The sequence below is a fragment of the Cornus florida genome, unplaced genomic scaffold (genome assembly GCF_030987335.1).
Source record: "Cornus florida cultivar Cherokee Brave unplaced genomic scaffold, ASM3098733v1 CherokeeBrave_3.0.0_Hap2_Chr01, whole genome shotgun sequence".
In the NCBI taxonomy this organism is placed as follows: domain Eukaryota; kingdom Viridiplantae; phylum Streptophyta; class Magnoliopsida; order Cornales; family Cornaceae; genus Cornus; species Cornus florida.
In genome coordinates this window covers 116,194,107-116,218,959 of record NW_026775571.1, presented here as the reverse complement: position 1 = coordinate 116,218,959, position 24,853 = coordinate 116,194,107, and the positions used below count along the sequence as shown (strand labels likewise).

Sequence of the window (24,853 nt, the reverse complement as noted above, 5' to 3'; positions counted from 1 at the left end):
ATAGTAGAGTTAATTTTCAACAAGGATATGATTATTTCGAATGATTATCATTTTACGTATCCTGCACTTCTGCTTTATTTTATTTATTTATTTATTTTTGGATCTCAACGTCATTGTCATACTAATTAGTCATGAAATGGAGTGGGAATCCAAATCCCCTCTCGTGTAGGGATTTTGTGCAATGCAACACAGTATACTTACAAAATAAGCTAACATTTTCATTACAAAATGCAACGCTATAAAACAATGATGAAACTTAATTATTACATAAACGATATAAAGTTATTGAGTTAGCAATGTAAAATGACATATTCAAAATGAAAACAACACAAATCCAGTTTCAATACAACAGTGGTGACGTACAAGGGAAAAATGTATCATCTTTCATTAGACAACTTGTCATGAGAAGGCCCCTTTGAGAGAGTCTTGCTCTTTTGTACTAGAGCTCAACCTTTCATGACGGGACTCTCATTATAACTACAGAGGCTTACTCGGAAAAATAAGTCAATACAGAAATAACAAGCTCTTCTCCTCTCTCTTCATCTAAAGCTTGGTCAGGTTGTTGCTTTATGTTACCTTTTGTGCAAATTCGTTTTTTTTTTTTTTTAAAAAGGTTTGTCCTCTTTTTTCAAATGAATGACATGTTCTAACTTCTAACGCGTATAATGGGTAAAAAAGGCGATCATGACTTTCAAATGCTTAATTGTGAAGTGCTAATTGAACTATGGAGTAGAAAATTCGGAAAGACTAGGAAAGCGAAGACTCCTGAATTGCACTAAAATTCAACCAGATTCTTAAAAAACGTAGTGAGTTCTATATATATTTTTTCAATATGACCAACTTGCGAACAGCACTGTTCAATATCTTAAGTTGACTTCTGTCTTTGGTTCCAATATGACTAATGACTATCTAGAAAGACTTGAATAATCATAGTAGAAAAATTTTTACACAGAAGAATCTCCACATAAATAAGGAATTCTCACCCAAAACGAGGATGACTGCCAACCACTTATTTGGCCATTTCTCAAGAAAATGGCAACACAGAACTCACAAGTAGTCCAATCTTGGAGTTGGGAATTGTCATTACCAACGCTTTTTTAGTTCATGATATACTAATGAAGCATATTAGTAGAAGATACAGGACCCAAGTATGAAACATGGAATGCTTTCACTTAATGGAACATACATCAGTCCAGCCGAGCAACGCAACCAATTTGCAGAAACTCCCAGAATTCATTCTTCGCCTCTCTAATATATGGAGGAGAGAGAACATCACCTCATTAATGTCATCAGAAAAATACAATGTAAAGCAGCCACACACATATAACAAGCTGCTAGAGTAATCCAATAACAATACACCATTCGTAAATATTTTTCCTCTTATCTACCAAAAACAAACAAACAAACAAAACATCCCCAAACCACCAGAAAATACACTCAGAAAGAAAAAAGAGAAAAAGAGAGGACAAATGCTAACAACTAAAGATTAGTTGAGGTCAGTGACAGCCAACATGGGCAAACAATTGTAATCGATCAATACTTGCACCAAAAGATCTTCTCAAGCTCGAACGAACAACCAAGTCAACCTATCAACCCGCGCTGAGGATTTTAGTTACTTGATCAAGTCAGAAGCTGGCTATCATTCAGTTCTAGTAGACTATAGAATCCTTCACAATCAATAATTACAGATCATAAGCTGGCTATCCTTCAATTCTCCATATAATACAGGCAATCATCCTTCACAACCAGCAGTCCGACAAGTTAAGACTTCTGGAGAACACATTTCTCATAAAGAGTAAGGATATCTTTTTTGTTAGGATTCTTCAAATCAAGCAGCTCGGCACCAAAATTATGTTTTGTCAGTTCTTGCTTCAGTTTTTGCACGGTGAACTTTCTATAATCTTCGGAATTGGTTTGTTCGCTGTGGCTCTCTTCCTCGCCCTTGAAGACCGAACCACCATCTTCTGGCTGGGAGAACTTTAAAGGGCTAGTTGTACTCTTAGATCTCTTATTTCCCCTGTTTACTCTATCATTATTGCCCATATCATGAATGGATTCTATTCCCATCTCAAAGTCATCTGCCCTCACACGTTTCCCATGGGAAGCAGTTTTGAGCTTACTATCCAATGCTGTTTCGTTTAGACGAACTGAAGTCAACTGTTGCTGGAGTAAATCTAGTTTTCCTTGGGTAGCTTGCAGCTGATGAGAAAGTGCTTCTGCCCTGTTGTTTGCTTCTGCATGTGCAGCACGCTCCGACTCCAAAAGACTCTCAAGGACTTGAACCGTATTAGCCCTCTGTTCATTGTTCGATTTCAACAGTGACTCTATTTCTTTCTCCCTTTCTTCAACCCTTGCCTCCAGCATCGCAACTTTGGAATGGGCATCCATCTCGGATACACGGATACTATCTACTTCATTAGCCAAATTAGTTTTCTGCCTCTCCAAATTTTCAATATCCCTCACTGCCCTCTCAATTTGAGCCAATCTTTCCATCGATAGTCGCTGAATCTCACTCTTTTCCTTTTGGGCAGTGACTGCTTCGGCTCGTGCTTTATCAGCCAATTCAGTAGCTCTCTTGGCTTCTTTTTCAGCAAATTTACACCTTTCTTGGACTTCCTCAAACCTGTTAAACTCAGAATGGTACTTTTGCTCGAGATGGACTTTTTCCTGTTCTAGTATCTTTGCTTCTCTTTCAAATGATTGTGCGGTAGCATTTACAGTTTCTAATTTTTTGCCTAACTCCTTAATGTCAAGCTTCAAGGTTGATAGTTCTACATCATAGTTCTTAATTTTTGACTCGGCAGCCTGCAAAGAGGACAGATTACAGTAAGGAACCACCATTAAAACACTACTACATATACATATGTATATCAATATGCACCACCATTAGAAGTTACATAAACACATAATATAATAACAAGAATATATGTCGCCGTTCCATACCATTATTATATAAAAAGTATAGTTAAAGGTGGATTATATTTTGTTCCTAATGATGATACTGCACTCTACCGTCAATATAATGAACATAATGTGAAATTTGCAAAAACTAATGTGTAAAATTATATTTGGGCTTCTTTTCTCAACATAAAGGGGAAAAAAAATCTTTAGGACTATATAACAGTATCAATTCAATCTATCTACTATATATTCTAATCTGACAGTAACTAATATAACTAGGAATGGTGACAGGTTGAGCTTGGTATCCCCTTCAAAACCTGTCCTGTGAAGTAAAAATTCACATACCCATCCCAACTCCAATAAGAAGCAGGCAGGGGCCAAATTATATAATAACAACTTCATGGCAAAAAGCGCATTCAATTGATATATAAAAAAAAAAAATAAATAAAAAAAAAAATCATATAAACATACGGAACCATACGAATGGTCAACATATTTGCAATGCACACTGGAGTACAGTGTTCAATAACTTCACATGAATACCAAGTGAAATGAGTGGTTGTAGCCATGTAGAAGGATACGAGTTCAATACCCACAACTTGCTGAGAAAGTGAGGTCATCTCTTATTGAATGCACGGTGATATTTCGTCTCACATTGATGGAATGGGAGATGAATAACTTTACTGTTCATCCTCAACATAATTGGGTATTACAAAATTTTGATTTAATTGTGTTTCGTTAAAATATTTGTGCTGAATTTTAAAAATAATTGTGTTACATTTTCGAAATATTATGTTACGTACTTTTTTTTTTTTTGACAAGTAAAATATTATGTTACATACTTAAAATTAGTGTGTTGCGGACGAGAAAGTACTGGGTACCTCGGGGGACCCAAGAATGTAATACCCCCGGCCAATATTGGGGGATTGTATAGCTTTACTGTTCAGGAGTGGGATGGGGTTGGGCAGGGTTAATTAAAGTCTGTCCCAACCCTAGACTATCATTAGATTTTTTAAATTAATCCCATACCCACTGCTATACAACCCAATCTATTGGGCTCGAGTTAGGGTAACCCAGATCTTAAATTGCCATCCCCAAGTATAACAGCCACATACCAAATTATCATTGCACTGAATCTCTCACTACCTACTGTATGTTCACAGATAAAGCCACCACATTGTCCATATTCTATGATTCAAAAAAATAAAATAAAATATATATATATATATATATATATATATATATATATATATATATATATAAATAACCATAGAAGTGTACCATTTAAAATACTAAGAAGACTTTGTTGTGACTGTTTTTGTGCATGTGTGTGCATGATATGCCAAAGTGAGTCTGTCTACATTGCCTACAGCCTCTTTCCAACCCAAAAGCTCACCTTCAATTCCAAACTCAAAGTTGTCAAACGTTGCTCAGCGTATTCAAGTTTTGCTGCCTTGTTCTTTATCTCCTCCTCCTGCAGTTTCATAAATAAAGAGACAAATCATCAGCATTATCTCTGCATACTCATGTGATGGTAAGTTGGACAACGGAAAAAAATAACAAATGAGAGAGAGAGAGACTATTTACCTTATCAGCCAAAGTATTTGAAAATTCCTCTCTCAAAGCATCCTCCCTCTGTTGTGTTTGCTTATTTGAGCGATCCTGCACAACTGCTGCCTTTTCTATAGCCGCTCTAGCTTCTCTAACTGCAATGTCAAATTTCCGTTTCCACTCTTCTGCTTCCTCTTGAGCAGATTGAGATTGTTCGCGAGCAGCAGCCAACCTAGCTTCAGCAGCGCTATTCCTGGACTTGAGTGTCGCTATTTCTGCACTGGCCTGGTCTTCCTCAGCCTTCTGCTTGGATAATACTTGCTCATATTTTCTTCTCCATTCTGAGGACTCCTGAGTGGAATTATTCAATGTTTTGGCTAAGGTGGTACATCTCTCTTCCAGTGAACTACATTTACTCTGCAAATTAGATATGCGGCACATATAGTCATCGCCAAGCTTTTTCTTGTCATTGATAGCATCCTCATAACGCTTCAAATATTCAGATTTATACTTCTCGCTAGCTTCTAGTTGCTTGTTAAGCAATGCCATCTTATCTTCGATTGAGCGGCATTTCAACAAAAGGGAACCCTTCTCTGACTCAATTTGATACATTTGCTTCTTGATGAGGTCAAGAACCGGGCCTTCCAAACTAGGGATCCAACAAAATCAGACAATAATTAAGATGCAACCACACTAATCAGAAAATGACGATACACACCTGTGTTGTAGGAAGATGGTCAGTTTTTGCCACTTTTCTGGACCATGAGATGATGCTTCATATTTGGATAGAAGACGATCAAGGACCTGCATAACATGTTGACATTAAAATCATATTCCATGACTGCATCCATGCCATGATTCATATATTTACTAGTTCAACAAAACATTTCAACAGCAATAGATCAATTAAACAGGAAGATAACTTCTTCTGAGGTGAGAGAGCCAATATCAAGGACAGATTCAGGAATCACACATCCTTATAATCCCAATTCCTATAACAGGAATCATGTGACATGAGAGTAATCAACAAGGTATTTGATAAGCTTTTAAAAAGGAAGAGAATGATAAGCCTACAAAATCACTGCATATGCAAAGATAGTAATAATAAAGTAACAACAGATATAACAAAAACAACTAATTTTTTATGTTGCAGATCTTGCAGGAAAATTCAAAGGCCTTTGATTGGGTAGAGTCCATCAATTCATATAAGGATTTGATATGCCTTCATTGCATTTAGTAAAGGAAGTTTGTAAAGAAAATATTGACATGCTTGTAGTGGTATAAAGTTCCTTTGATAAACACTGGCAAGGGACTACAAATAAACCATGTACAATTCAAAACCAAATTATACAGGTTCTCTGTCAATGAGTTAACCATCCAAATTCATGTCTAAAAGAAGTAAAACCTTGCTTTTCAGTACAACTTCAAGTAAAGATGCAAGCAGACGTGAAAACTGCCCACCAAGGTGGGAAAGCCCCCGTGATGATGCTTGAAATTGAGAAAATTCTCAATTCAAGTTGGGATTGTTATTCCCACCAATCTGAAGACAGTCCACTAGCATTATTTGTTATGATGCCACTAGCCACTCAAATGGCAGGGCAGATATAGGAACTACCAATGTGATGCTTTTGACATAAATGAGAAATATGTTGGCCCTTAAAGCAAGGTACAGAAAAAGACATTCGCAGTGAATTTGGAGTAAATGCAATCGAGTATTCCAGATCACATTTATTCAAAGAATAATCCAGTTGAAAAAAACTAGGATTTTTTATTAGAAAAAAAAAAAGAAAAAAAAAAAAAAAAGACAAAAAAAAAAAAAAAAAAAGAAAAGAAAAGAAAAGAAAGGGACAAATTTCTTCTTTTAAATGCAAAAAGATCATGACATGAAAAAAACTTCTAAGAATATTATGAACAAGAATAATCCAGTAATGAATGCTTACTTTAACAACATTCTCTAATTTTGCATCAGGAGCATGACAAGCAGTTCTCAATTCCTTTTCCATCTTCTCTATAGCATTTGTACATTGCAAATATGCTTCCCTAAAAGCATCCTTTTTATAATCCTGCATCAGTGGCCAATCCAAATCAATAAGACTAGTGTATTCATACTAAAATGAAGTTTGAAAGTTAGCTCAACAGACAAGTATTTAAGAGATACCATACACTGCATACAGAGATTTTTTGTGTGACTCGCAGGTGCATTATAATAAAAACTTATCTGCATGCTTATAAATCCCAAATTTTGCAAAGTTCACATTTTCCATTAAATTCAGAGTATGAGCATGACATGGACCTAATCTAACTTAGAGTCTTAAAGTACTTGACTCCTATCCATACTAAACTCTACTCAAATCACAAATACCTAATAGATGGCTGCAAACTCCACCTCAAATGTATATGAATTGAATCAGTTGATTGCATGGTGTTTACTGGAATTTCTCAACTTCTGAAAGCAGTACTAAAAAGTTAAATAACCAAATATCTCCAATTTGAAAATGCATCAGAATATGGTAAACAGATCTTACTATAAGTAATTTCATTGGACCACCTCAGTATTAATTCAAGAATTGCACTTTCTGTGTATCTATCAATTAAACCTCTTACTATCACTAATCTATAAAGATATGATAGTAATACCGCCTCTTTTTAATTAGCCAAAAAACAATTTTTCTTAGGTTAACAAAACAAGAATGAGCTTCAAATCTACAGACTCAAACAACTATTATTCCTAGATAATTTTTTCTATCTGCACATAACAGACATGCATGCCGTTGCTCTCCCACTTATCGCCTGACATGTAAATATGTGAACTTATCGCCTGAAAATCCATATCACTTTGCCTGATTTAGAATCTGGGAAACTAGTGATGAAGATATTCCCTCTCACATGGATGGTTGATCAAATTCTCCATTGAGTAGTGAAATTGCTAATATCTGCATTTACCACAAGCAGACCTGCTAATTGACTAAATTTTAAATGGCAATACTCATGCAACCAAAAATTAAAAAGCAAGGATAAAAGAAATGGTCAATTAGAAAGCAAGGTAGAGAATTTCATACACCCCAACATGATCTATACAATGCTTCTCACTTCGAATCTAGTAAGCCTGTTCCTGAATATATAGAATAGGGCTTCGATAAGCCCTAGACGTAAAGGGGTTCTTGAAGCCTTCTAAGCAATTAGAAGAGTGCAAGCCTGGTTGAGGAAGAGTTACAGAGCACAAGATCAAAAAAATCCGATATATAATAAAAGACCACTCCTTATCAACAGAAGACCCACACCGTTCTAAAAAATTAAGGATCGCCAAAGGAATGTCCAACAGCCCACTGTTAGATATTTGAAAGCAAGAACTTGGTTCTCTTCTATCACTGAACAATTGAATGAGTTGGATAGACAGAATCCCCTGAATATGCTTCCCCTGGTTTTAACAACCTACTGTAGCACCAACAGCAAATCCAGAGCTTTAACTTAAAGATACTTTGAGTATCAGGACGCATTGCTCTAGCATCTACCTGATAAACAAGTGATTGGAAACAAGTTGAACAATTACCCAGCCCTTCTATCTCCCCACGCACTGACAACTTCCAGCGGATAACTTCAAAGAAAAGTGTGGCTTCGAGGTGGTAAAGTGTACATTGGAGTGTTAATGAGATATAAAGAAGATCCAAAGGGGACTAGGCTAGGTGGAAATACAAGGTAGCTCAAGGGAGGGGGGGGGGGGGGGGGGGGGGGGGGGGGGGGGTGGTGGGGATAGAGAAGGGTGGTAGTAAATAGATACCTGATGATTCCTCAAGGAAAGGGTAAATGGAGAAAGGTTATTACAGATTTTTGGGAGATTTAACTCCTTAATGAGAGTTGATCTCGTTAGGTAAGTAGGTTCTGTCTTTCTAAATGCAGGCTTAAAGTCCTAAATATTTGTTGGGTGAGAGAAAGCCGAGAAAAAGACTGTTGAGCAATAGAGGGAACCAATAATGCCACGTGCCCCTTTATGCAATTACTTTGACTACTCTATTCCTACAAAACAAGCTAATAAAGATTGCGGAAAGGAACGGATTTAAGTCTACTGACGTCTCTAAAAATGATACGTAGAGCAGCTGGGTAGTGAATTTTTGAAAATTAACAGGATAGTCCACGCTATCCCGAGTTTAGTCAACCAGGAGGTGAAAGGACTACATAAAGTAGGTACAATTACCTATATCTTAAAATGAACAAATGAGGTATGACAGTGGGTTAAATATAACATTTATTTAATGTCTGTTTGGCAAGGCAGTTCAGCAGGCAAGAAGTATTTAGTTTAAGAACTCATTTTACTATTTTAGTGTTTGGTGGCACATATTGGCAGTGGAGATTTGACAACATAGAGCCTGCGAGTGGATTTCTGAATTGCTTTTACGAGTGAAGACAATTTACAGAAAATTTATGTATTTGTGGAAGGTTGACATGAACATATAATGGTTAAAAGATTGCATTCTGAACAGGCACATGATGTGGTAGATTGGACATTTAATGTGAAAGACAACACTGGAGCAACTAATCACATCATATGGAATACAAGTGGATCCTCGCAAGGTAGTGAATAACATTCAATTTCTTTCTTTCTTCAAGGAAGGTTAAGAATTGTGCATACATTAAAGACGAACTTTATTAACGAGGATTTAAGCAACCAAACAGAAAGCAGCTTGGATCCCATGAGGCCAACTGTTACCGGGTTAAGACACCAACCATCATGAGTCGTGGTAAACCTTGAGCCTTTAACAACTATGAATCATAGCCAAACAATAAGTTTGTGTGCGTCCCTTCAATCCTAGATTTGTAATCTCATTGAATGTGCAAATGTCCTAAGTTTGTATGCGTCCCTGCCCAAACAACTATGGAATGTGCAAATGTCCTAGATTTGTAATCTCATTGAAACTTATTGCTAGCCTTCACAAGCCTTCCATCTTGTCAAGGCTTATCGACATAGGGGAGGCTCTCTTAAGCTTTCAGATGCAACCTATTAACTACCTAGCCCAAGACAGTACCATGTAGGAAAGGTAGCAAGGCTTATCAATAGAGAGGAGGCCCTTGTGGCAAGGCTTATATGAGGAAAAGCTGTCCTTGCCAAATTTGTAACAAGGACATGATCAAAAGAATTTGATGACCTTGGTTTACCATAACGTAATGCCCGTCACAGTGTTACACTCCACGCTTATCACACTGCAATAGTGCACAAAATTTAAAATGCTGTATGAGACATGGGGTCATGCATGATGCATCCACAATGGGATGCCTACATGCTATCCAGGCAAAAGTATTCTTAATCACAATAATAATATATTTGGGATATTACTTATCAAAAATAAGAATAAGAACATAAATCAAATGTTTATTAGAATACTAAAACAAAATTTATATGTATCGTACGTTATATGTTAGAAATTGATTCTATTGATCACTGTTTATCTCATAGTCAGAGAACTAATTCTCATCATTCTAATGCATTCAAAACTGAACAAAAGGATGAAGACAGTTGACATGCATTTTCCAATTCAAAATAATATCAATAAAAGGGGGGAAAATTGCTGTATCACCAAAAAGGAAACAAATATACATCTTCAATTGTGTTCCTCAGAATACTACAAGGAAAAAATACCTCAAATGCCTTTTTTAGGAAGCTATGAAGACGCTTTTCATATTTCTGCCTAATTGAACCGGCCCCCACAGCACTAGAATTAAATGCAGCCACTGATTTCTGAACTGCTTCTTCATGTGCTTCTCTTAGTGCAGCCTAAAACAACTTGGATATTAGACAACAATAGGATTGAACAACAACCAGAAAGACGCAAAAATTACCTCCTCAGGTGGCTTTGAACGGTCAAAAGCAGACATATAAACTTCAGTTGCTAAATCGTATGCTCTCTGACACTCTGCCTCTTCAACACTCTGCAAAAGATGAATAGTTGACACTCAAAAAAACTCAAAAAGATCCATTTAGTACATAACCTAAACTTCTTTCGGGTAAACAATCCATAATCTGAACTGCTCAACCACCAAATGCATATCTTGCTTCCATAGAAAATAACATAAATGATAGACCTAAAAGAAGTCTACCAGAAGAAAGAAAACCAGAATAAAGAAATCTCATTTAATATAAGGAGAATTTACTTCCTTTAACAGTTGATTCTTTAGACATCTAGGTAAAAAAAGTCTTGTTTTCCTTCTTACTTCCCCCAAAAAAATTCAGGGGTACCCACAAAATCAAGGAAGAAGGCAGCATAAAGAAGCAACCACAAAAGAAAACCCACTCCTTTGCATAAATTACAAAATCATAATTATTTCTTTCCACAATAATGGAACTCTTCACATGTTTTGTTTCTTTATGCAAACATAAAAACAACTCTGACACCGTCCTGTTATAACCACGTAGTAGTTCATTGAATTGGCCGATACATGTGTTACCCCTCCACTATAGTTAATGAAGTTTTAGTTTCTTTAAAGAAAATATGGTTAGCATTACTTTAGCAACTAAAAAAAACATTTTCCAATTTTTTTTTTTTTTGGATAAGTACAATCTTTATTAAGTAAACTTGTATCATGTGTATGACCCTTTTCTAGAGAAGTCATACAATCCTAGTGAATCTTACAATTTACAATCTTAATCCCATCCAACCGAGTCCTATGGCTTTTGTTAAAACAAAATATAGATGCTCCTAGTGAGACAAACAACTTTATCTCATTTTTGTTGTTTCTATTTCTTTTTACAAAACAGTTTTCCTTGATGATGAGAAAAGTGGAGATATACAAACTTTGTAATTATAATAGTAGAAAATGTAGTTTCAAATTGTTTTACATTAAGACAATTCCTTCAAAATTATATAAATTATCTTTCAAGGACTTTGTCATTAACCCCCCAAGGATGTATCGGTTACACTGTTTTCCACACCATGTCATAGAAAAAGCATTTGAACTATCTTTTCCCTCGGTTTTTCTTTGTAACTGGTCACATAACAACACCAATATTAATGATTATGTAACTATGTTGGTATAGGTTATCACATCCAACCACTATTAACATAGTGTGGAACTGAAATAACCCACTTAAGAATTACCAAATGCCAATCTACCAAAATCATAATATCTCAAAAAAATAAAAATGAAACTATATAAAGCTCCAGAAAACCCACTAACCTGCCATGAGGATGTTATTGTAGGCACTGCACCATTATTAAGTGCATCTAGGAAAGATTGAGTAATACGAGCAAGAATGGGTCCTGTCATTACTGTAGCCCCTACTTGCTTTGGCCTAGTCCTCTCAAAAACAAACCTTGTAAAAGCATCTAGGCCAGATCTAAACTCTGGCCTCAACTTGCCCAACTGCATGAAAGACTTATTATTTCAGTAAACCAAAAAAATATATGTATGAATGAAAAGACTCATTCATAACCATAATAACAATAAAACCAATAATTTACAAATGAAACAAGTGCAGAAAGGTACTGACTGGAATTTGGTCAAGTCGCTGAAGATCATTTTCATTGCTCAAAGGCCTCACAAGGGTAAAGCATTCTCTATCTGGAAAAAGTGCTCGAATAGACTCCCGAATCTAGAAATCATCATACTTGCATCATTAGGAAATCCACTTGACATTCAACCAAAAAAATAAAACAAAAGAAAGAAAGAAAAATCTTTAAAGTGCAAAATGTGTTCCACAAAATCAACAATATTTAAACCTCAAAATGTACACCTCGTATGGACCTTTCTAAATGTGTGAAGAATTCATACTGGACACACGACACTAGGTTATGGATATGTGTGAGTGCCTGACATACACCTAGCATCCGTATCCGAAAGCTCAAGCATATTAAAAAAAATTACATAACACTCTCTTATTATATTCTTTATGTTACATTATTGCCTCAACATGAACCAAGTTCAAATGTTCAATACTATGTTACATAAAAATATATTTTGCCCTAAAAAGAACACTAAGAAATACAAAATTTAGTTGCATCACCATCTCCTTGCATAAACACAAATCCACACCCAAACACATAATCAAGTTCACGTAAAATAGCCTCTTATATTGTTGTTCAGAGAAGATTGTCAATAACATAACATACATAGCTCATGTAAACCAACAAATAATAAATTGTATTTTATTTGGTGTCCCACACTTTGTCAATAGAACTAGGATAGAGCTAGGTGATGAACCTCATTTTTGGCAGTTATATCTTTTCTGCCACCTTGGACTGGGCTCAAAGCAAGCTCTAGGTAGTCACGCGGTGTAATTTTCCTGTTATCTTCCACCAAGTCCAAATAAAAGTCCTGTAAGAAAGAAGTTACCATAAATAGTGTCAAAAACTCCTATTGAGGAAATACGAGCATTATTAAGTATTCAACAGACATACAGAATGATGGCACAACAGAATTACCCTTAGAAGCCAAACAAAGATAGGGGAGAACTGCCCAATCTCAGAAACAGTACTCTTTCCACCGGAGGCTCTAACACGAATATGTTTAGTCATTTCAGTGACAAGAGAAAGGCGATCAAGTGCAGGTTCATCAATACCACCCATCTGAATTGAAGGCATGTTAAGTAAGTAACCAGATAATATCTGCAGTATCTTAAATAAATAACACAAGCAATGTTGTCGAAGAATGAAAGAACAAAATCACAATAATTTCAAAACATTTAACTATATAACACAAGCAATGTTGTCTAAGAATGAAATAGGTCTAGGACTAAGTTATCCCAAGCCAACCTGGTTGTATATGAACATGCTTGATAAGAGGACAGCTAAGGAGAAAATCTGTGTGCTGTATGTTCCCTGCCAGAAACAATCAAAAAGGGGCAAAGGTTACATGATAACATTGCATATGCATCAAATAAAGAAGGAAAGAAAATAGAATCACCATCAGTTCATGCCCACGTGAAAGAACAAAAGCTAACCGTTTGATCATATGCATCAATTCCTTCACTATCTAAAAGTAAAAGATTGTATTCAGTTCCATCAAGAGCAGTTCTCTTTAAGGGTGCACTCCACAACCAAAGCCCTTTAGTACATGGCCGATGAGTTGACGCCACTTGAAATCCACTACTCCTTCCAAGAAGCTACAACACAGATGCAAGCAACATACTTGAATAAAAACGTGATACATGGCATACTTTGTAGTTATGTAATATTCGGAATGCAGAATCGGTAAAAGAAGAAAACAAGTGTGACTATAAGGATAAACAAGAAAACTCAATTCACCACACTTGATGCTGCAAATTCACATGAATCACATCAATCTGTTGCTTTAAAGCTCCGTGTTTTGAGTTAAACGTAGTAATATAAATTATTAACTACAATTAATGACTAAAATTACTAACATAAGTTATTAATAATAATATAATCAATTAAAGTACAAAAACCCCAGTTAGTACTTGAATTCGTTCCAAAAGATAATAGCAATGCCAGTGTTTTACGCAAACCATATTGATATTTTTGCATTACTTTATATTGGACATTCCCATGCAATCATAACGCCTTCTACGAGATGAATGTGTGATTTAAACAGTGAACCCATTCTATGACGATCTGTAGTGGTCCCTGCCACGTTGCATTGTATTTAACAAGTTAATCCAACTAAATACAACCCAATTCTAACTATACCAAATAGACAAAACCCTAATTCTAGAATTACAAAAATGCACTCCAAAACAATGAAGTACATCAATTAAATCCAAAAAGATGGGTATAAGCACTAAATTACGAACCCTAGAGTGCATATGTAACCATTAAAAATCGAATTTTAAATCAATGGTGAGTAGAATATATATAGTTGGGGTACCTGATTTAGTATGAAGCTCTTGCCTTGGCGAGCGCGACCGCAGACAGAGACGACGCCGACCGGTTCTTTAACAAGTTGAAGCGTCGCAACGGCTTCAGGATCCATCCGGAACTTGCCCTTCTCGTCGCAGTACACCAAGCGAATCGGCCTCGCCGGTCCGAGGGCTGCGCCTGAAGCAGGAGAAGAAGGCGCCGGCTCCGGCTCAGGTTGGGGAGAGTCACCAGAGCCTCTGCTAAAAAACTTCCTCATCGACTTTCTTGCTCTTCTTCTTGATCTGTGTTAAGGAAGTGTGTGTTGTGTTGTAGAGAGAGAAATTGAAACAGGGGAGGAAAAATGTGCGAAGAGTTGGGTCTTCGACTCTTCCACGCAGGCGGTGGAAGCCGAGAAGCGTCTGTCTATGTAGGAGAGCTGCAATTACAATTTCGTCCCTGTTAATTCAATACTAGTAATTCATTCAAAATAGGGCATTTTAGGCAAAATATTTACCTTCCGAAAAAGGCAGGAAAAAAGAAGATGCTTGGTAAATTTAAAGTCGATCTATATTTCTGAAAATAATTTTCTTTTATCAAAGAAATTAAAAATATATAGAACAGTTCACAAATTTGCTTAAGATTGGAGTTTTTTGAATATGCAATCTAAAAATGAGTCAAAAAAAAAAATTTAAAAATTTAGAAAATTGTCTTTTCGGAAAACAAACATATTTTAGGAATTTTGAGAACGATGAAATTAAATTAATCCGTTTCTATAAATTATCACTAGGTCTAAAATTTGTCATACGATTTAACTTCATCACACGAACACGAAAAATAGTCATTTTAAAACTAATTTCATTTATAAAGTTTTAGGGGAGTGGCTCGGTCACATTACTCTTAAGAGGCTTAATTTGTTTCGTTCAATTAAAATTGAATTTTTTATAATTTTTTTTATTAATCGTTGCACATATTTGTTTGCCTCACCAATTGTGCCATATGGTCTCAGAGCGTGACAATTTTTAATATCAGAACTTCGTTCAATCCAAATTTGTAAATATCAACATTCAATCTGGTCCACTAATAGGATAAATTATTTATTGAAGAGAGAAAGAGAGTGAAAAAAAAATCCTAATTTAAAAAAGGAAAAAGAAAAATGGATAATTAGATCAAGAATGACATTTTGATGAAAAAATAGTATAAATAGTTATATGTTATAGTATTTGATAATACATTTATAGTATATTATATATAATTTTTTATTATCAAATTGCATTGATCATGATAGAGTAGAAAATGAGGTTGCCCATGTGGTTGTTCGTCAAATTTTGAACGACAAAAGTTTCTATTTGTGGATGATATTTTCTCTAAGCTAAAGTTTTTGCTGAATGTATATGTATCTATTAAATAAATCTCTTTTCTTGTTGGTGTCAGGCGAAAATATTAATATTAACAACAACAATAATAATAAAATTATTATATATTTTGTTCTTTAATATGAGAGACTATGTAATTATTAACGATCTGATTAAATATTTCAATCCACATAAAAAAAATAAAAATATGAAATCCAAGTTTGATTTATTTGACATATTGAAATGTTCCAATCCTTTAACATGAAAATGTAAAGAGAGATAACAGATTAGATGAGAACAATTACTAAATTTAGATGCATCATTTTGGTGTAATTTAGTTATCCTTGAGCTAGTGTATGCATCATTTTGGTGTCAGAGAGAATTGGGAGCGACCTTGATTAGCCCACCATGTAACTTCAAGACTAGCAAGTTTTTATGTTTAATCAAATTTTATTAGAATCAATTAATCGACTATTGAGAACTACTAGTAACAAGGAGAGAAACCAAACTTGTGTAAAGATTTACTTTATTTTATTTTTATTTTTGGTATATGCTGTAAAGTACCAGAGTCTTATTAATTAAACTAAGATGGTCCTTATCCAACAAAAAGTTGGAAATGTTTAAAAAAATTTAATTTAATTTTATTTTGTATTTCAAAGCATCACCATCTTTAAACGTGTAGCACTTTACAGCTGCGCTACAACAGATTCAGCACACTTGGTAGCTTTTGGGCCGCCTTCTTTATATTTTTTCCTTCTTCTCTGTCTTTTCTCATCCTTTTACACAATTCCATTGACTCCTTTTTTGAGCAAATACAGACATTTTTTTTTTTTTTTTTTTCGGCGTGTGCCGACTCTGAATATATCACATTTCATTCATAATGTATAGTTATGGTTGACATGATATATACTGCAATTATATATCAACTTGCCAAGACAACAATGAGGTAGACAGTTGATAGTTTGATATATGGCAGAAGTACTAATTGGAGGAGATTCCCAGAATCCCTGAAGACTTGTTCAAGTTATTAATTATAAGAGAGTGAACATAGATAGTCTACTGTTTGGCAGTAGTGCCGCTTGTTCATCCAAAGCTTCAATAGAAAGCACCCTTCTGATTTTTTCAAGTGCATGTTTCATGGAATGAACCACGTGTTTTTGGGGACTTTCAGAATTTACATCCGAAATCGAGTGTTCCAAAGAGCCTCCTTGCAAATCAACTACACCTTCTTGAGCAGCCAATTCATGGTCTTTCAAGTAATTGATCTTCTCCATTATGTCTTTTTCTTCGAAAGGCCCAACATCACATGGAGAGGATGAACTTCTTTTGCTGCTTTCGCCGTTTTCTTCTCTTCGTGTCAGGACATTGCTTCTCTGACGAACACGGCATAGAACCCAGTCATCCAACTGAGAAGAACAAGAATGATTATCACTATATATATAGTTCAAAACAAAGATAACAAGCAAATGAAGACATACAAACATGAGTGTTTGAGAGCGCACACAGAGGAAACACTATATATATATATATATATATATATATATATATATAGTACAAATCTAAAAACACTACATATACTGCATGATCTGAATATATATATATATAGTTTTTTTTTGAAATAAAAGATCAGCATAGTAAAGATGCATTCATTGATTCATCTCCCATGACATGTTTCTCATTGTTGCTTTTTTTTTTTTTTTTTTCACTCTTCTAGTATCATATATATTATTAGACTATATAGTGAATAGCTTCATATCATGTTTGTTTTTCTTTGTATTGGCATAATTATGCCATTGAACTTACTCTCATCGATCCTCGAGGTTTAAGGGACTGAGAGGTACCATTGAGAAGCCTATACTCATACATCATCCAATCTGTTTTTGTGCCTTTCGGAGGGCGACCTCTGTAAAATACAAGAGCTTTCTTCACCCCAAGGCACCGTGACCCATTGGAGGAAAGAATTGGTTTACCAGTCCCGGTGGCTTTCCAATAGCCGGATGCTGCTGCTCTGTTTGGGCGAGCACCATTGGGATATTTCCGATCTATTGGACTGAAGAAAAACCATTCACTCTCACCAAACACGGCCTTGTCTGCACAAACACAAAGAACAACAATATTGAAACATTCAATGAGTAATAATTACAACATTGATGAATATGAAACCAATATTCTCAATATCATGTAGGAAAATTTAGAAATATGAACATATGTAAGGTGAATCACCAGGAAGTTCCCATGGATTGAACTTGTAGAGATTGATGTCAGTTATCATAGATATTATGGGATTCGTCGAAGACGAGACCTTCTTCTTAAGATAATGAGTGATGAGCTCCTCGTCTGTGGGATGGAACCTGAAACCTGGTGGGAGATAAATAGGAGTACACATAATGAAGCCTTCTTCTCTATCATCAGATTGATGAACACATTTTGCAACTCTACTTCCTATTTTTTTTATATATATAGATAGATAGAGAGAGAAAAACATGTACTGTATGGGTCTTGGAGAGATCGATCACCCAACATTATATAATATAAATATTATGTCATTGTTTGATTTTTTTTTTTTTTTTTTTGGGTAAATTATGTCATTGTTTGACTGTGATCTATTTCTCCTTGGTTTTTAGTGTTTGTTTAAGTACCACTATTATAAACTGTGTATTCTGTTTTCTATGGATGTTCTAATGAGTTAATTCTCTCTAGTTTAATTCCTCTTTTTTTTCTTCTTTTTCTTTTTCTTTTTTTCACTTCAAAGTTTCTTGACCAAAGTAACCATTTTGAAATCACATTCATGATTTTCACAATAGAATAGAATGGCTAGCTCATTAAAAAAAAAAAAAAAAAAAAAAAAATTGTATTTTGAGAGAAGAGATCCTAGCTGCATGAAAGTTAATTTGATGATGGCTGTAAAATTGGATTCTCAGACGCGTTATCCATTAAATTGTGATTTCAAAGTGAATCATCCTTCCACAAATCTGAAAGCATATCATATATAGACCTATTGGCTGCATGGTGAGGCATGAACCTTTTATTTTATGCAAGTTAATCACTGGTTTGCTTTTAATTTATACATTAGCTTACCATTTTATGTGTATAAACCTAATCAATCATACTAAATCGATCTTGCATTGACAGGATTATCCTAATTAAAACACAATTTTAGTTCTTTTCAGGTTTGGCTAGTATGATCCCAGTCTCTCATGAACCTCAAGCTAGTTGCCCAGATAAGTTCAATGCGTTTCATGTCAAGTGAAAGTGATACCTTGACAGGATTATTTAAAAATTAAAATAGTTTTTGACAGTGTGAAAAGAGGTTGATGGCATTGTTAATTAATTTATTCCATGAATACATAATGTGTGTGTGTGTGTGTTCAACAATCAGCTCTTCTGGTGAAGTCACTTAAAAAAGTTTTCTTTATCATCCATGCATGATCATGTTAATTTAATTAAGAAAAAAAAAAACTCCATTGCATAGAAAGTTAGAAACAAGGCTGGAGAGGGAGAGGAAAATATTAGCCACCATGTCGACATTTGTGGCCTGTGTGATGGAACCATGAATAGTTCTTTATGTTTACTTACAAGGTATGCTATTTTATAACCATAAATGTTACTGAAGGAAGAAAATCACATATTGTTGTGATCTGGTCTCATAATCATGTAGTCAACGACTACAAATTTGCCACCAACTTTGATTTTCTGAAAGAGAAGAACATAATGGGGATTAAAGTTTGTGTAACAGAATTAATTAATGAAAATAATGACATTAATTAAGTTGTCGATCATCACCTGTTTTGTTCAATGAAAATGGTCCATTGATTAGCACATTATGGCAGAAACTAAATCATAGTTGTTTGAAGGGGAAATGTATATGCATGATCTATGTTACACGGACTTTTTAAAAGTAGGTACAGTATCTGTGTTCTAAGTACATTGCTCAAACGTGAGTATTAGATATGTGTTCGATAGTAACTAAACATGCACCTATAAAAAAATGTCTAATAAATCAATTTTATTATATTAGTGCTTTAAAATGATTGAAATGCCTATGTTAAACACTATGTTACATAAATTAAAATAAATATTTTAAATAATATGTATTTAGCTATGTTTACATATCTTTTTGTTTAAAAATTTGACATGTCTGGCCGATGAATATATACACGCACTCAATACGTACCAAGTTCATGTAACATAAAATGAATGTGAGTGACTAAGGAAATGCAATAGAATGTTAGTCCCTTCTTCCCTGGAATAAACTACAATGGTTCTTCTTTTTCTTCCCTAAAATTTTGATTGTGCATTTTGCACTTAGCTAATGTAATATGGTACAACTGAAAAATATAAAATGCATTTCACTCTCTCTGGAAAAGAAAACAAATGAAAAGAACCATTGTAGTTTATTCCAAGATGAGATATTGCATGAGAGTTAGTTATTTTGACCACAGTAGATTAATCCAATAAGATAATACTAACCTTGGATTTGCCAATACTTGATTGAGGCTTCTCAAGGAACAAAATGGCAAGTGTAAGTTGTACACAATTTTAGTTCTTTTCAGGTTTGGGTATGATATATCCCAGTCTCTCATGAACCTCAAACTAGGTGCACAGATAAGTTCAATGCGTTTCATGTCAAGTGAAAGTGATTCCTTGACAGGATTATTTAAAAATTAAATTAGTTTTTGACGGTGTGAAAAGAGGTTGATGGCATTGTTAATTAATTTATTCCATGAATACATAATGTGTGTGTGTGTGTGTGTGTTCAACAATCAGCTCTTCTCGTGAAGTCATTTAAAAAAGTTTTCTTTATCATCCATGCATGATCATGTTAATTTAATTAAGAAAAAAAAAAAAAAATTTCATTGCATGTAATTTAGAAACAAGGCTGGAGAGGGAGAGGAAAATATAGCCACTATGTGATAGAACCCTGAATAGTTCTTTATGTTTACTTACAAGGAGGTATGCTATTTTATAACCATAAATGCTACTGAAGGAAGAAAATCACATATTGTTGTGATCTGGTCTCATAATCATGTAGTCAATGACTACAAATTTTCCACCAACTTTTATTTTCTGAAAGAGAAGAACATAATGCGGATTAAAGTTTGTGTAACAGAATTAATTAATGAAAATAATGACATTAATTAAGTTGTCATCACCTGTTTTGTTCAATGAAAATGTTCCATTGATTAGCACATTATGGCCGAAACTAAATCATAGTTGTTTGAAGGGGAAATGTATATGTATGATCTATGTTACATGTACTCTTTAAAAGTAGGTAAAGTATATATCTTTGTCCTAAGTACATTGCTCAAACGTTGATATTATATATGTGTTCTATAGTGGCTAAACATGCACCTATAAAAGATGTCTAATAAATCAATTTTATTATATTATTGCTTTAAAATGATTGAAATGCCTATGTTAAACACTTCGTTACATAAAGACATTATTTTGCTCTAGAAATTAAAATAAAAATATTAAATAATATGTACTTAGTCATGTTCATGCATCTTAATTATTTTTGAAAATTTGACACTTCTGACTCATTAATGCGTACTCGCACTCTATACGTTCCAAGATCATATGTAACATAAAATGAATCTGAATGGCCAAGGAAATGCAATAGAATGTTAGTCCCTAGTAATTTTCTTCCACTTTCTTAGCATTTTCCATGTTTACTCTTGCATGTTATCTTCCCTCAAATTTTGATTGTGTATTTTATACTTAATTAATAATACAATATGGTACAACTGAAAAATATAAAATGCATTTCACTCTATCTGCAAAAGAAAACAAATGAAAAGAACCATTGTAGTTTATTCCAAGATGAGATATTGCATGAGAGTTAGATATTTTGACCAAAGTAGATTAATCCAATAAGATAATACTAACCTTGGATTTGCCAATACTTGATTGAGGCTTCTCAAGGAACAAAATGACAAATGTAGACGTATCAATACATCATCTGCCTCATTGAGCTTCCAAACAAACCCATTAATTGCAGTAATTGCAAATGTTTCAGTGTTGACTGATGTAATTGTGTGTGTAAATGGCTGAATGTTCTGTATAATGTATTAGTTTTCTTCTATCAGATAAGGGCGAGTCTTGGCACCACTATGACTTGTTCGCCACAGGTTAAAACAAGGAAGTAAATTATCGAAAAAAAAAAAAACACAAAAACAAGGAAGTAGTTTCTCTGTATACAAAAGTAAAACCCTATACATTTGATAGTGTCTAACTCTATAATTTCTTTTTTCCTTATTATTAGCTCTTTTTTTTTAATTATTGGGCATATTGAATGGTGCAGTACCCTTTACAGTTTGATAGTCTCATCTTTTAAGTCAGAATTGAAAAGATTATATAGGTGTTAGCGAGCAACTTTATGTAACAATAAATGAGTTTAAAAAAAAAAAATCTTTTATTAAGAAAAAGAGTAACGATCTGTTAACTCCAAAAACCCGAATAATTGGTCTGCCTGGACACAGAAAGTCTCATTATACACTATTTTTAACTTCACCTTGCATAGGTGAATACTGTTGCATTCATGAATTGAATGATTCCTTTGCTTGGAATTTAATAAGAGGATAATATATTAAATGACTTTTAATTGATAATTTCATGATTTCTTTCCCTAAATTCTTTTGTATACATATTTAGTAAGAAAAAAAAAAAAAGACTGAAAATAATATTTGTACAGTTACACAACTCTGAAGTTTCGAACATTTTATTCAAATATGATTAATTAGAAGATTTAAAATTAGGGGGCTAGAGGGCTCCCATTATGTGGGTTCTAATTTAGAAAATCAACTGACTTTTTATGAGGCTTCTCGTTTGGTTAGATGGAATCAATTAGAAAAGAAAGCAAATACAAAATTTTTAAATTTTTTTATTTCCTTTGGATAGATGGAAAAAGAATCGTAATATAAAATATAGTTTGCCGCATTAGATTAGTTTTTTCCAAAACTTTTCTCACACGAGAAAATAATATTTTCTCTTAAAAATTACTTGTTTTTGTTTAAAGTTCCTATTTTATCCAACAACTAATCATGTAAAACAATTAACTTCTTTCTTTTCTAATTGATTTTCAAATAGCCAAATTATCTAACAATTTCTATTTTATTGGACTTCTAGAAGGCAAGTTCTCTCTAAACATGTTCTCTTACAATACCATTTGGACGAAATATTTTTTTTTTTTTTTTGGGTTCCAAATATATACATTGTATCTGATATATATATAGAGAATAATATATATTTTGCTCTTTTTGTGTTCTCTGATTGAAAGCCCATGAGTCTATGAGCCCAAATTTTTTTAATTTTGTTTTTTATTTTTAAGCTTTCTTATTTCTCTTAAATGAGTAGTTAGTTCTACTTCTACGGTTCTACTTAAGAAATCTTGAAGTATTGTTTTAATTTAAACAATATAAATAATTATATTATTAAATTTAATAATTCATCATTTTATTAAAACTTTGATAAAAATAGACATCATCAAACACAAATTTATTTATTTTTTTAGTATTTGAAATCATAGGGATAATTTTGATATGCACAATTACTTTATTTTCATTTTCATGCTATCAAAACTAACAAACTAATATTTTCATACAATTTTCCTAAATAAATTTTCATGCTCGATAGAAAATGACTTTTCTTTTCATTTATTTCATTTTTCTTTCATTTTATATTTCATTTCTTTTCTTACTTATTTCTATCTAACCAAACAGAGCTTGAGTAAATATATTGAGGAATCTTGTGAAATAATTTCAGTTAAAGTTATCTAGTCTCTTATTTGGTGGAACGGTAAAATCTTCCTCTGAATATTTGGTCAGTGGTGTCTTTTAGAGGGATCCAAGAACATCTTTGGTAAGAGAAATGTTCTTATCTTTGCAAAAGAGTGAGAGCATGTACAATTTTCCTCTGAAGATTTGTCGTGCTCTTTTGATATACGGACAAAACACCTACTCATCCAAGGCCAATAAAGACTAAAACCGTAAAATTAATCCTACAAAAACAGTATTCCATGAATACGATTGGCATAATTAAGATTTTTTAGTTGCAAAAGCTCTATGGTGAAGATGACTCACTTTTTAATTGCAATTTATTGGATATATAATTGAGTTCATATGTGCTACTGATTTTTTTTGGATGAAACATAACTTCACAAATATTTTCTCTACTACACAATCTCCATATCAATCTAAAGACTTTAGAACTCTAATAAAATAGAATCTACCAATCAATCTGAAAGATTCTGAAACTACACACTCTAAGCGTGTGTCTATTCTTCCCATTGTGAACATTACTTTTGAATAAAATTCATGCCCTTAGGTGGTAATGTGCAAATAATACTTCTATTACTACTTATTGTACAAAGCTATGTGAACTTTAAAACTCGTTGGTTACCAATGACACCCTCATCCTATATATATTGTTAGTGTTTTTCTTTTGTGGAGTCTGATCACATGTTGATTACGTGAAGGATTTGAGAAGTTAATTGTTTTTATGTTATGGCTACTGGCATGTTTGAACCGATTCAAGCGTTGAACCGGTTCAGCCTCCTTGAATCAGTTCAAGTGGGGCAGTGCGTTGCAGTAATTTGGACAACAAAGTTGAATCGGTTCAACTCTCCTGGGAACTTACGTATTTAACTTTGTTATTGGTTTTGGACTCTACCAATTATTGTAGGACAAGTTTTGGGACTATATATATATATATATATCAAACTCTAATCAGATTTTAGGGTGAGAGGAGAAAAGAAGAGAAAATCATCGTACGTGTTGTGTGATTGTTGCGAATAGCATAAAAGTATGTTTAGTTAACAATGGTTGTTATATTCATAAATTGTATGTTTAACCTATAAATTTGTCTTTTAAAATATAAAAGGATATAGTAGTAAATTAATTAAAATAATTCTCCTTCATTGCTCTCTCAAACATGATTATTGTCATTTCCTTTCTTTTTTTGTTCATTAATCAAGCAAACGCGATAAGTATTATTTCCTTTCCTTTCAGTATCTCGTTTCATAACTAATGTTAAGTCTCCTGTTTTAGAACTAGTAGGGTAGAAAGGTAATTTAACTTTCAATAGCTCACAACATCCCCAATTCAACTCCTGAGAGTGAAACCCGAAACCCTAGTTCATTCCTCCCTCTCTCTCTCTCCACAGGAAGTCGTTATTCTACCATTGATCATTTTTTTTAGGAACGAAAATGTCTAACATAATCAATGAATTAGTAGAGTATCTGAAAGTTCCATTCCTACTAAATAA

General features: G+C 33.8%; 2 protein-coding genes across 2 annotated transcripts; both read right to left on the bottom strand.

Moving 5' to 3' along the window:
* Window positions 1-1,213: 1,213 nt before the first annotated feature.
* LOC132316048 (uncharacterized) lies at window positions 1,214-14,644 on the bottom strand. Its single transcript, XM_059814548.1, has 14 exons — window positions 14,266-14,644; window positions 13,382-13,543; window positions 13,194-13,259; window positions 12,864-13,007; window positions 12,643-12,756; window positions 11,933-12,034; window positions 11,620-11,805; window positions 10,285-10,374; window positions 10,085-10,219; window positions 6,393-6,515; window positions 5,171-5,256; window positions 4,489-5,101; window positions 4,298-4,375; window positions 1,214-2,805 (listed from the first exon to the last, which is right to left on the bottom strand). Exons 1-14 carry the CDS (start codon window positions 14,512-14,514, stop codon window positions 1,762-1,764), a joined length of 3,192 nt encoding a protein of 1,063 aa, XP_059670531.1. The 5' UTR covers window positions 14,515-14,644; the 3' UTR covers window positions 1,214-1,761.
* A 1,976-nt stretch (window positions 14,645-16,620) lies between these two features.
* LOC132281453 (NAC domain-containing protein 2-like) lies at window positions 16,621-18,556 on the bottom strand. Its single transcript, XM_059783157.1, has 3 exons — window positions 17,813-18,556; window positions 17,393-17,679; window positions 16,621-16,995 (listed from the first exon to the last, which is right to left on the bottom strand). Exons 1-3 carry the CDS (start codon window positions 18,072-18,074, stop codon window positions 16,621-16,623), a joined length of 924 nt encoding a protein of 307 aa, XP_059639140.1. The 5' UTR covers window positions 18,075-18,556.
* Window positions 18,557-24,853: the final 6,297 nt, after the last annotated feature.